The sequence below is a fragment of the Oreochromis niloticus genome, linkage group LG6, assembly GCF_001858045.2.
Source record: "Oreochromis niloticus isolate F11D_XX linkage group LG6, O_niloticus_UMD_NMBU, whole genome shotgun sequence".
Taxonomy (NCBI): domain Eukaryota; kingdom Metazoa; phylum Chordata; class Actinopteri; order Cichliformes; family Cichlidae; genus Oreochromis; species Oreochromis niloticus.
The window spans coordinates 42,074,775-42,087,615 of NC_031971.2; the positions used below are offsets into that span (position 1 = coordinate 42,074,775).

General features: G+C 41.7%; 1 protein-coding gene across 2 annotated transcripts in view; it reads right to left on the bottom strand.

Moving 5' to 3' along the window:
• LOC100704394 (equilibrative nucleoside transporter 1) overlaps positions 1-12,841 on the bottom strand; it is a 37,302-nt gene that overhangs the window by 21,128 nt on the left and 3,333 nt on the right. For both annotated transcript variants that reach the window (XM_013267395.3, XM_005465520.4), the window contains exons 2-5: positions 11,223-11,363; positions 3,966-4,047; positions 3,535-3,707; positions 3,031-3,170 (exon numbers count right to left, since the gene is read on the bottom strand). In XM_013267395.3, coding sequence (XP_013122849.1) covers positions 3,031-3,170; positions 3,535-3,707; positions 3,966-4,047; positions 11,223-11,248 — 421 coding nt within the window. In that variant the 5' untranslated portion in view covers positions 11,249-11,363. The remainder of the gene's footprint in view (positions 1-3,030; positions 3,171-3,534; positions 3,708-3,965; positions 4,048-11,222; positions 11,364-12,841) is intronic.

The following is a 12,841-nucleotide window of genomic DNA, read 5'->3' on the forward strand; positions in this document are numbered from 1 at the left end:
AGCTAAAATAGGGGAAATGTGCTCAAACTTTCGAGTGCCAGTTAAAAGACGAGCTGCAGCATTTTGCACCCTCTGTAGATGGGTAATATATGATGCACTGACCCCTATACAAAGTGCATTACAGTAATCCAGCCGAGTGCTAACAAAGGTGTGGATCACTGTCTCAAAGCGCTGCTGTGAAAGAATTGGCTTTATTTTTTTATACACATTGGGGGTCTCAGTGGGGCTACCAAAAACCATCCCCTCAGTCTTTTTATTGTTGAATTTTAAAAAGTTAAGAGACATCCAAGCCTTAATGTCATCAAGACACTGAAGTAATGGCTGTGTGAGTTAAGTGCCTTTTTTCTTTAGAGGGACATAGATCTGCTAGAACTGAGCCCTGTGGGACACCACACAAAAGAGGAGCGGAGGACGACACATGGTCACAGTTCGCCCCACCAAGTAGGACCTGAACTATGGGCTGGGAGGTCAGTTCCTTAATCTTAATTATGCAATTATCCCAGCCCATTGTTCCTTCAGTGGTGCTGGTTTCAGTCATTATGCAAATGTACTGTTTATAAGGTTGGGGAAACCTGCAGTCAGCTGAGACTGAAGAAGTCACTTGGATGAGTGACGAAACGTTTCTCCCACAAAACGCTACGTCCAGATGAACAGATTCAACTTTTGGAGATTTACTTTCCTGGAGCATGCATAAAGACATTAGTGGCATTGTTACTCCTGCTCTTTCTGCAGCCCCTATTTCATCTAATGAGGACTGTGACAGTTTTCTTTCTTTTCTTCTTGCAAAGATTGATAACATAAGAATGAATTTTTCTCATTCAGCAACTGTTATGTCGATCTCCACCCCATCTCGGCCCATCATTTTGGATTTTTTCTCTCCTGTTTCACTACCTGAGCTGGTAAAACTAGTGAATTCAGTGAAAGCATCCTCTTGTCCACTTGACATTGTACCTGCATCATAATTCAAAAATGTCTTCCAGGCTATTGGTCCATCTGTGCTCACTCTAATCAACTCTTCACTGGCGTCTGGTATAGTTCCGGTTTATTTTAAAAATGCTGCTATTCTCCCACTTTTAGCTACAGACCTATCTCTAAATTACCGTTATATGCTAAGATTCTAGAAAGGGTTGTGGCTAAGCAACTTATAGCGGCTCTGGACAATCATAACATTTGCGATAAGTTTCAGTCCGGCTTTCGCAGAGCTCACTCCACAGAAACAGCCCTTCTTAGGGTCTCAAGTGACATTTTGATGAGTAATGATGCAGGAAAATGCTCGGTCCTACTTATGTTGGACCTCACATCGGCTTTTGACACTGTTGACCACCACATCCTCCTCGAAAGGCTTAAACATTGGGTTGGTGCATCGGGTACTGCCTTGGAGTGGTTCTCCTCATATCTACATAACCGATCTTTTTCTGTGGTGGTCTCTGATTTTAGGTCATCCTCTATCTCTATTTACTTGTGGTGTCCCTCAGGGTTCGGTTTTGGGGCCTTTATTGTTCTTAATATATCTTCTCCCCCTCCAGCATACAATGGGCTCTTTTGAGGACATTTCTTATCACTGTTATGCTGATGATATTCAGTTGTATGTCTCTTTTAAGCCCCGGGATTTATGTAAGCTTCAGCTTATGAATGATTGCTTAGATTCCATCAAACGTTGGATGGCTGTGAATTTCCTCCAACTCAACGAGGGGAAAACCGAAGCCCTTGGTCCTCTCTCGGTCTATGTTAAATCCTCTATCAGGAATTTAGGTGTCACTTTTGACTCGACCCTCACATTGGATGGGCATGTGAAATCTCTGGTTCGGTCTTGTTTTTATCATTTAAGAAATGTGGCTAAGTTAAGCCCTATTTTATCTCACCCTGAACTGGAGATTGCTATACATGCATTTATTTCCTCACACTTGGACTATTGTAACTCTTTGTTTATGTGTCTAAGCAAAGGTTCTCTGGATCATCCACAGGTTGTGAAAAACGCTGCAGCTAGGCTTTTGACAAAATCCTCTAAGTATTCAGATGCGACACCATTGCTATTTCAGCTACACTGGCTTCCTGTGGAATTTAGAGTACATTTTAAGATCCTGGTCTTGACATTTAGAGCCTTGCATAGACTGGCACCAGCCCACATCTCCGATCTGCTACAGCCCTATGTCCCCAGCAGGTCCCTGAGGTCATCTGATCAGGGCTTACTTGCTATAAAACAGACTAAGATGAGAACTAAGGGTGACAGAGCTTTTGCCACTGTGGTCCTGAGACTGTGGAACTCTCTCCCTCATACATTAAGAACTGTGGACTCGGTAGTTGTTTCTAAAAAACAACTCAAAACTCACCTTTTTAAAACTGTTTTTGGTTAAATTTCTGCCTGTTTTATATTGTCTGTTTTACCCTTTTATTATTTGTTATCTTATGTGCAGCACTTTGTGATTCTGTCTAGAAATAAAATTTTATAAATAAAATTTTATTTATTATTATTTATTTATGAGCACAAGGAGAGATCTGAGCCCTTGTGGAGGAGACCTCAATAAAAAAGTGTAAAAATTTTTTCACAGGCTTCAGGCGAGGGCTCGATACAGTCAGTATGTGGTGCACTAAGAACAGAGTTAATAGTTTTAAATAAAAAGCATTTTCTTTTGGCATCTTTTACAGTTTTTTTTATATTGACCCCAACAGTTCTTTGGCATCTGGAATGACACTTGTAGTTTGTCCCTTTTCCACTCAGCTCGACGGCAGTCGCGTCTGACAGCTCGGGTCATGTCGTTCAGCCAGGGCTCAGATTTAGTTTTAGGCAGTCTGGTTTTTAATGGAGCCACAGTGACCAAAGCAGTCCGACAGGTGGAATAAAACCATGAGCTCAGTTCCTCAGTCTGGCCGCATAAAAAATCCGGGATCTTACAGAGCTGGTTAAAAACTGATCTGTAAGATCCCAGAACGGATGAACGAACAAACAGATTAACAGACTGCCCTGTAGTATGGCCCAAAGGCTGAACATACAGACAAACAAACAAAAACAAAGAAAAAAAAAAGACTCACAGTTGATGATGACAATCTTCACCATGGTACTGAGGAAGAAGTGGAAGGGCTCTAGAGAAACTTTCACAAGGACAGCGGTGATGATGAAGACAAGCATGATGACGAAGAGACTGCCCATGACACGCAGACGCTGCGAGATTCTGAGAGGAGAAGAAAAAGAGGAAGCTCAAGGACTGGCTTGGAGCTCAAGGTGAGCAGATGCTCTTTAAAGGGATATTGTGCGGTTTTGGCTCAATCGATAGAGCGGGTCATCTACCAGTCGAATGACCCGATTGGTTATTTGGACCCTGGCTGCTGCAGTCTGCATGCTGAAGTGACCATAACCCTGATGCATCCATCAGTGTGTGTGTGAATTTTAGATGAGACAATAAAGTATAGAAAATACTGTTTACAGCTCGTATGAATGTGTGGGTAATTGAGTGACTGAGGCTTGTAGTAAAAATATAAGTACTAATACATTCACTAATACATTCGCTGATGTCAGCAGTGTGGTGCTTTACTCACAGTGAGAGCAGGAAGGAGTTGAGACACGTGCAGATGAGCAGTGGTAACATTGCACAGAGCGTCATCACATTGTTGAATATGGCCTCGAGGACAGTGCGATCGTCACTAGATACATCTGTCTGATTGGCTGAAGAAATAACCACTGAGGTGTCCTTCAGACGGCTGGTGAAGTACTGACAGACAGGCAGACAGAGCATAAAGCTGCAGTGACACTAACCCCACAAATGCCTTTAATGACTCAGTTTACCTGCAGCTGGTCATGAAATACCTGCAAAACACCTGTGATAAATACAGCTACTCACTTCATCACAGCTGTTGTTTGTCTACAAACAAACTACTGTTTCAAATATAATGCAATAATATATTTCAAAATAAAAATTTATTTTGAGGACAAAATAGTATGTAAGTGAAAACAGGAATCAATGTCACACCTTGGTAGCAGTCATGAAAAAGTTCCACGGCAGCAACGTTCCCAAACCAAGCATGAAGAAAATCAGCCATACTCCAAAATACCTGCAGAGATTTTTAAAATAAAATGTTATTCTGATGCTTTCACTGTGAAAGGCAAGGCAAGGCAAGTTTATTTATATAGCACAATTCAACAACAAGGTGATTCAAAGTGCTTTACAGAGATATTAAAAACAAAAACAAATAAAAAGCATGATTTAAAATTGATTAAAACAAACAAACAAACAAACAAAACAGTATATAAAATCAAAAATCAGAACAGTAGATAAAATCAGAACAGTAGATAAAATCAGTAGTTAAAATGTAGGTTTTGAAATTTAAGCTTAAGTGCGGATTTGGTGCTTTATTCAAATGCAGCTGAGAATAAGTGAGTCTTCAACCTGGATTTAAATAAACTGAGTGTTTCAGCTGATCTGAGGCTTTCTGGGAGTTTGTTCCAGATATATGGAGCATAAAAGCTGAATGCAGCTTCTCCGTGTCTGGTTCTGACTCTGGGAACTGATAAAAGACCGGATCCAGATGACCTGAGGGATCTGGAAGGTTCATACTGGGTCAGGAGGTCACTGATGTATTTTGGTCCTAAACCATTCAGAGCTTTATAGACCAGCATCAGAACTTTAAAGTCTATCCTCTGACGGACAGGCAGCCAGTGTAAAGACCTCAGAGCTGGACTGATGTGGTCCACTGTTTTGGTCTTAGTGAGGACTCGAGCAGCAGAGTTCTGAATGAGCTGTAGTTGTCTGACTGATTTTTTAGGTAGACCTGTAAAGATGCTGTTACAGTAATCAAGCCTACTAAAGATGAATGCATGGACTAGTTTTTCCAGGTCCTGTTGAGACGTGGAATTAAAGAAATTGCTTTACTGCTACAATATATTTCATAGCATTAGCATTGCATTAATAATATCACATATAGCTTTAAGACGGCATGGAGACATTTAACACACTGACACCATATTAACCTTTATTACCGGTGCAGTTATAACCATTTTTATATTGTTATATCTCTATACACACATTGCAGTTCTGTGCTCATAAAAGAGTTGAAGCTCCCCCAGGTAATTAAAGGTCAAAAGCTTCGTTCGGCGCTAGGTCCGGATGATCCATTGGATAAGAGGCTGGGAGCTGAAGAAAGATCGCACACATGCTTACAAAACACATATATACCACATATAACCTAGAAACAGATCTGAGCAGAGGCCTGAATGCATTCAGCAAACATGTTGTACTAGAGTTTACTTGACAACAGGTGACAGAAGGAGAGGACCAGCCCATGGGGACCCAGAGGCCGGAGACCATCGCCTTATTTGGAAGAAGATGCCAGAAAGAGGAACTCTTGTGTCTGCATTTATCTCTTAAAATTGATCACTGTCTGTAAAAGAGGCAAAGAATGTTCTTAAGATGCAAATTATGTGCTTGTAAACGCATGAGGGGGCGTCATAATACCCTGATATTATAAAAGCAATCTGAAGTGTATTTTGGGTGGAGATCCATGCTGATGATATGCAGTAATTATCTCCCCGCGCGTGTGTTCCAATAAAATCATTGTTTTGACCCAACCCTTCTGGACTATTCTGGTTTTGTACTCTCCCTCAATATTTGATACCCGTAACAGACATCAGATCTTTTATCCTTGAAATATTCTTGAGGTGATAGTAAGCTGATTTTGTTATTGTCTTAATGTGTTTTTCTAAGTTTAGGTCTGCATCCATCACTACACCCAAATTTCTCGCCTGGTTTGTGGTTTTTAGGTGTATAGATTGAAGTTCTCTGGTGACCTGTAATCGTTTTTCTTTGGCACCAAAGACTATTACTTCAGTTTTGTTTTTGTTTAGCTGGAGAAAATTGTGGCACAACCACTCATTAATTTCCTCAATGCATTTACCAAGAGCCTGTACAGGGCCTCAGTCTCCTGGTGACATTGTGATATATATTTGTGTGTCATCTGCGTAGCTATGATAGTTTATTTTGTTGTTCTTTATAATCTGTGCCAGTGGGAGCATGTAAATGTTAAACAGAAGGGGTCCCAAGATGGAGCCTTGGGGAACTCCACATGTGGTACTTGTCTGCTCAGATGTGAAGTTACCTATTGATACAAAGTATTTCCTGTTTTCTAAGTATGTTTTGAACCAGTTTAGTACAGTTCCTGAAAGACCTGCCCAGTTCTCCAGTCGTTTGAGTAATATGTTGTGGTCAACTGTATCAAATGCTGCACTGAGATCCAGTAAAACTAAGACTGACATTTTTCCACTGTCTGTATTCAGACATATGTCATTAAACACTTTGGTCAGAGCAGTTTCAGTGCTGTGGTTCTGTCTAAAACCTGACTGGAAGGCATCATAGCAGTTATTCTGTGTTAAGAAGTAATTGAGCTGTTGAGAAACTGCTTTTTCAATGATCTTACTTAAAAATGGGAGATTTGAGAACGGCCTGTAGTTGTTCATTTGGGTCTTATCAAGATTGTCCTTTTTCAGTATAGGTTTAATTACAGCAGTTTTTAGTGATTCTGGAAACACACCTGACATTAAAGAAAAGTTGACGATCTGTAACAGGTCTGACTCCAAAGTCTTTGAGACCTTTTTGAAAAAACTTGTTGGCAGGACATCTAAACAGCAAGAGGAGGAGTTCAGTTGACCTAACATGTCCTCCAGGTCTTTGCTGTTAATAGGGTGAAACTGTTTCATGGTGTTTAAACAGTTTTTCGGTGGACACAGTACATATCCTGAATCTGCTGTTGATGTACCAATTGCTTGTCTAATCTTTTGGATTTTTTCTGTGAAGAATTTGGCAAAGTCATTGCAGGCCATGGTCGAATGAAGTTCAGCTGCCACTGACACAGGAGGGTTTGTTAGCCTGTCAACTGTAGAAAATAAGACCCGAGCGTTATGACTGTTTTTGGTGATGATGTCAGAGAAGTAGGACCTCCTTGCACTCCTCAGTTGTAAATTATAATTGTGAAGTTTCTCTTTATAGATGTCATAATGAACCTGGAGGTTTGTTTTTCTCCATCTGCGCTCAGCTTTCCTACACTCTTTTTTCATTTTTCACCAGTGTGGAGTTTCTCCATGGAGACTTTTTCCTTCCAGAGATAACCTTCAGCTTAATGGGAGCAATAGTGTCCATTACATTTAACATTTTAGCATTGAAGCTATTGACGAGCTCATTGACTGAACCTCTGGACGGGTCAGGTGTTAATGGGAAGACCTGGTTAAAGATCTCACTACTGTGTTCAGTTATACACCGTTTTGTGATCACTGCTGTTGATATATTTGTGTGGGCTGAGATTTTACTTTCAAAGAAAACACAGTAATGATCAGACAGGCCCACATCAGACACAGTAACGTTTGAAATGCTCAGGCCCTTGGAGATCAGTAGGTCAAGAGTGTGTCCTCTATTATGTGTGGCCTCTGTTACATGCTGAGTCAGCCCAAAGTTGCCCGGAGTGTTACTCAGGTCTTTAGTCCCTTTGTCCTGAGGGTTGTCCACATGGATGTTAAAATCCCCAACAATAATTACACAGTCGAAATCAACACAGATCACAGACAGCAGTTCATTGAAGTCATTAAAAAAGTCTGTGCAGTATTTGGGAGGCCTGTAAAGATTAAGAAACATAACTTTGGATGGGGCCTTCAGCTGTAAAGCCACATATTCAATAAGACAGCCACCCCTCCTCCTCTCCTGCTCACCCTGGCCTCACTGATAAAACTGTAGTTAGGAGGGGTCGTCTCGATGAGAACAGCTCCACTGTTACTTTGGTCCAACCAAGTTTCAGTTAGAAACATAAAATCAAGGCTGTGCTCAGTGATTAAATCATTAATTAAAAATGTTTTCCCAGCTAAAGAGCTAACGTTTAATAAAGCCAACTTAAGTGTTTTAGAGGTATTATTTGCCCCCTCGTGTTTGGGAGCAGTCTGTGGCACACAAGGTATGTTTACTATATTTAAAGATCTTTTAGAGTGCAGCTCTCTGTGTTTTGACCAGGCCACATGTCTCCTTCTGTCACCTAAAAGTACAGAAATTTTAAAACCTTCTAGTAAACAGGGTCCCAGCTTCTCCTGGGAAAAGTCACCACTGCCATAATCCTCGCAGCCCGGACCCTCCACACATCACACATCAGACTGCGGAGACAGAGCATGAAGGTGGTAAGGAGGAACTAAGGGGGGCGGGGCTGGGCGATGTAACTTCGACTGCTCTGTTGAGGGCGGGGCTCGATGGCGAACCTTTGGCTGCTCTGGTGGGGGGTTTATGGGGGACAAAAATGGATTGGGTCGGGGAGTACATCTGAGCCCAGCATTGACCCGCTCCATCATCTCCTCAGTGAATTTCAGGTGTGGGGAGGAGGGAGAAAGGGAGGGGGAGGAGGGTGACGGCCTGTCAGGGGTTTGGGGGACTGGGGAAGCTCGTGGTCCTTGGTCCTGGTCATTGGTGTTGTTGAGAGAGTTGGAGGCAAATAGGGACCCCTCTTCTTGCCTCAGATGTCTTTCCTTTCTGAGGCTCTTCCCGGGTGGGGGCAGATGGAGCTCCTCCTCAAGGTTTCTGCTGGGCTTTGTCTGTTCTCGGAGTACTGTTTGTTCCACTTTATGAGATAACTCCTCATTTATCTCAGCCTTGGCACCAAGCACAGATGGATGATGTATGGAATAAAACAGGTTGGAGGTGAACAGTTTCACCCCAGACTTGTTAAAATTAAATCCATTTGCTTTAAACAGATGCCTGCGTTCCCAAAAAATATTAAAGTTGTTGATAAAATGCACTGAGTGGTCAGTACATGCTGATATGAGAAGTGGTAAAGGATTAAAACCAGGTATAAATATTTAACTAAATTCATCAGATCTGTTTCTGTAAGGTTTTCTGCAGGTGGATCAGCTGAGTGTCAGCTAATACTCAGGTGTGTCTGTTTTAACCTTTATCTTACATCATTTATTTACAGTCTCTGTACAATGGTAGCGCAAAGGGCCTAGCATTGGATTTGGTTGTAGCTCAGGAGGTAGAGCAGGTCATCTACTAATTATAAGGTTGTTGGTTGCTAGATGCTCCAGTCTGCAGTCTGTATGTGTCTTGGCCAAGATACTGATACATTCATTGGCATGTGCATGTTAGACAGAAAGCATGTAGGTCTAGAAAGAGGTGCTTGCACCCTGATAACGACTGTGTTTTGACTGTTCTTCCCTTTCTATGCAAGGCCACCTGGGTTGGCTGGAAGACTGTTTACTTAGCCTGGCAGGGCGAAGGACACCGTCTCAGCTGAACTCTGGACATACACACACACACACACACACACACACACACACACACACACACACACACAGACATATATACACATGCAGACATACACTCATCCCCCCTCCCCCCTCCAAACGCCTTCAACGCTTATTCCCTTCCGATGCTGACGGTGGATCATGGATACCAGCACATAGGCTGCAGGCCCGGATGTACTGTCTACATTGGCTGTCTCTCACCCTTTACCCACCCCTGTTGCTTGTCATGTGTTTTTTGGTGTATTAAGAGTTTTTTTGTTTTTTTTTCAGGTGCTATGTGCAGAGGTGTTTTTTTTTTTTTCTGTTCTGTTCTCAAACTGATCTCCCTGTTGGAGCTCAGTCTGGGGGGAGTTATTTTTTCTCCTTATCTTTCCTCATGTGGTGCTTTTTCCATGTTATACCTCTCTGACCTGTCTTCCCCATGTGATGTTTGTGTAATGTATGTATGGTCGGAGGGTAAGATGGCGCCGCCATTGCGTGCAATAGGTCGGCAGCCTTATGAAATTTCCCCTTGTGGGACTAATAAAGGTATATCAAAATTGTATGAATGGCTGAATTAGGTATGTTGTCTAAAGTGCTTGAGTAAAACCGGTCATTTCACAAACAGCTGCTTTCTGAACAAACAGAAAAATCAGTCATGCCTTCGTTGTGCTTGTCACGTTCCAGATCTCAAATATTTTGGGCTAGAGAGAAAATTCAAATGCTTCCTGAAACTTAGTTTGCTGCACTGTGATGGGTTTAAAGTAAAAAACAGTGTGTGACTGCTGCACAGTGGCTGTGGGTTCATGGTCACAGTTAGCTTACATCAAGTGGAGCAGGGACTCATTCACTGAACTCCACCTTCATACCAACACCTGAGAGAAGCGTCCTCCAAAGAGCTGCTTTTGTTTTCTTACTCAGCTGAATACATTTTCACTCTTACTTCAGTAAAGAATCAGAGTATCAGAGTAAAGTTGAATCAGTACTTCAGCTATTACTTAGTATTTTTCAACACTAGCATGTGTACTTCTTAAGTAAAGAATGTCTGTATTTTTGCCACCTCTGGTGGGAGCTTTTTGGAGTATGGCATGTCAGTATGAGCGATTTTGCCCATTTTAGTCTATCTTGTCTGTCCTTGTCATTAGGGGATGTTGGCCTTGACCGAGTTTCTTTGGCCTTCACTGGTGTTTTCTGCTAGCACAACCACTCCCTGCAGGAAGGTACTCTTTGAAGTTGCCAAAGCTTCGATGGGTGCCCTTTCTGTTTTCTGTACAGCTGACAGTGAAGAAAACGAGGCTCCTTCTGACCTTTTCACGTGTTAGGCTATCTGCTAAATCCTCACCCATGCTGGTGAACCCCTCCCACTCTCTGCATGATGCAGTGTCGGGATGTCCTTGATCCCAGCTGCCATCTTTACAATGCAGTCTTTTATAGTAACACACTCACACACAACCAGTCCACATGTTCCAAACATCTGTCTGTGTGCAACATCCATATTCATATACACTGCTAAATATGTTACTTGTGTGTGCGTGTGTGTGTGTGTGTGTGTGTGTGTAGGGTGTGTTATTGATAATCAGTTTATCTCTGTGCTGCAGTCACTGCTTATCGTCACCCTGCAGCCACTTTTCACTCAGTTCACAAACGTCAACAAACCACTTGAAACGTTATGAAAATGTTTAAAGATCAGAAACTAAAAACTAACCCGAACAGACCTGAACTAACAGCAGCTTTATCACATTAAAATCTGTCCCTGTTGATTTATTTGATTACAAGTTTTGTTTTTCTGATACAACAAAACTTTAAAGAACATCTGATCATCTGTCACATTTGTTATATTGATTGTATATAATAACATATAATAACTCATCATCAGCAGTGATGTCTACTTCTAAGAACTTCTGAACATACTCAGTCACTGCTGATTGTTTTGTCTGTTTTATGCATGAATGTGAAAATATTCTCACTTCTTTGTTTTACTCACTTGTCTTTCGGTGAGTTGGCAGCCATTTTTCTCTGAAGAATCAGTCAAGTGAACAAATAAACTGATCAGCTGATAGAGCGATGACTTGAAGGTCTAAGGTGCACCCCGTTGGAGGGTCTGGAGGAGGAGGAGGAGGTGGAGCTGTGTGTGACACAGATAAAAGTTCCAGAGTTAGGGTTAAAGAGTAACTGTTAGCTTTATTAAATAGTTTGTTTGAAACATCACTTTAAATTCCTGAAGCTGTGATGTTGCTGACCCAGAGCCTTTCAAAAGAAAAGAAATTAATCCAAGAGAGAATCATCGTGATGCAAAGCAGCAAACTGAATACTGATTGGTCAAAACACTATCAGGAGTCTGAAAACAGATGCACTGTGAACATGTCATGCTCACGTTCGTGTTATTTCTCACAGCTCGTTTGGTGTCTTTGAATATGTTGAATCGTTAGGGCATTGTTGTTCCTGCTTTGGTTTTATTGCCTTGTGTTTCGGTGTTTTACTCTTTATTGTTTCTTTATTTGACCTTTGGTGGTATTTCTGTCAACTTCTATGTGTGTATTATCTTTCGGTCACTTCCAATTTTACTTTGAAAGTTAGTCTTTTTTTGTGTGCTGTGTTAGTTTTGCTCCCATCTTTTATCGCTCTGATTCTTCTCACCTATTCTTCAACCACCTTCTGCGTCTTACAGCTTTGGTTGGATTTGTGTATTTTTTTTGGTGTAATATCCAGCCTTGGCTGATTGTGACCTACACTCGTTTTCACACCTTGGCTCGTGTGATTATAGGTAGAGGATCAATAGGGGGTCCATGACCCTCTTATGGGGACAATCCCATAACACTTAAATACCTGGGACTCTCCACCAGTTGCTCTTAGAACTGAAGAAGCTTCTCGGATGTGAAACGTCTTCAAGGAAATGTAAAGAAGTCCGGATGCTTTTTTTTCCGAGCTCCTTAGACTACGACGTACGATGTTGTGGATGAGTTTGCTTCTTGGTGTGATCAGTCATTCTTAAAGATCAACACCTTTGAAACTAAGGACATGGTTATTGACTTCAGGAAGCCATCCCCCATCCTGCACTGAGACTGCTGCCATTGAACTGGTGGATAGTTGTAAGTATTTGGGGGTAGCTCTTGATAAGGCTCTGTCCTTTGAGTCACATTTTGATTCCACAGTGAAAAAAAGTCCAACAAAGCTGTACTTTTTAAGGAGTGTTGAACATTTCATGTGAAATGATGACCCTTTTTATAAAGTTTTGTTGAATCAGTTTTAATGTTTTGTATCATTGCTTGGTTACGGTAATTTGTCTTTGACAAATTAGACCAGACTTGCTAACCTGGTTAAAGTTGCTGGTCAGATTTCAGGGAGGTCTCAGGTCCAGCTGATAGACTTTTATAACAGGCAGGTGCTGAGGAGGTCATGTTATGTTATTCTAAGGAGCTTGGAAAGAAAAGTGTCTGGGCTTCTTTAGCTTGAAGCTTGAAGACGTGGACATAGATGCTTCTTTCACTCCATCTGTCTTCTCTGTCCAACATGTGAACATTGGCGTCCTCGAAAGAGTGACCTTTGACCTTTAGATGCAGATGGACAGCCGAGTCTTGTCCCGTGGAGGTGGCTCTTCTATGT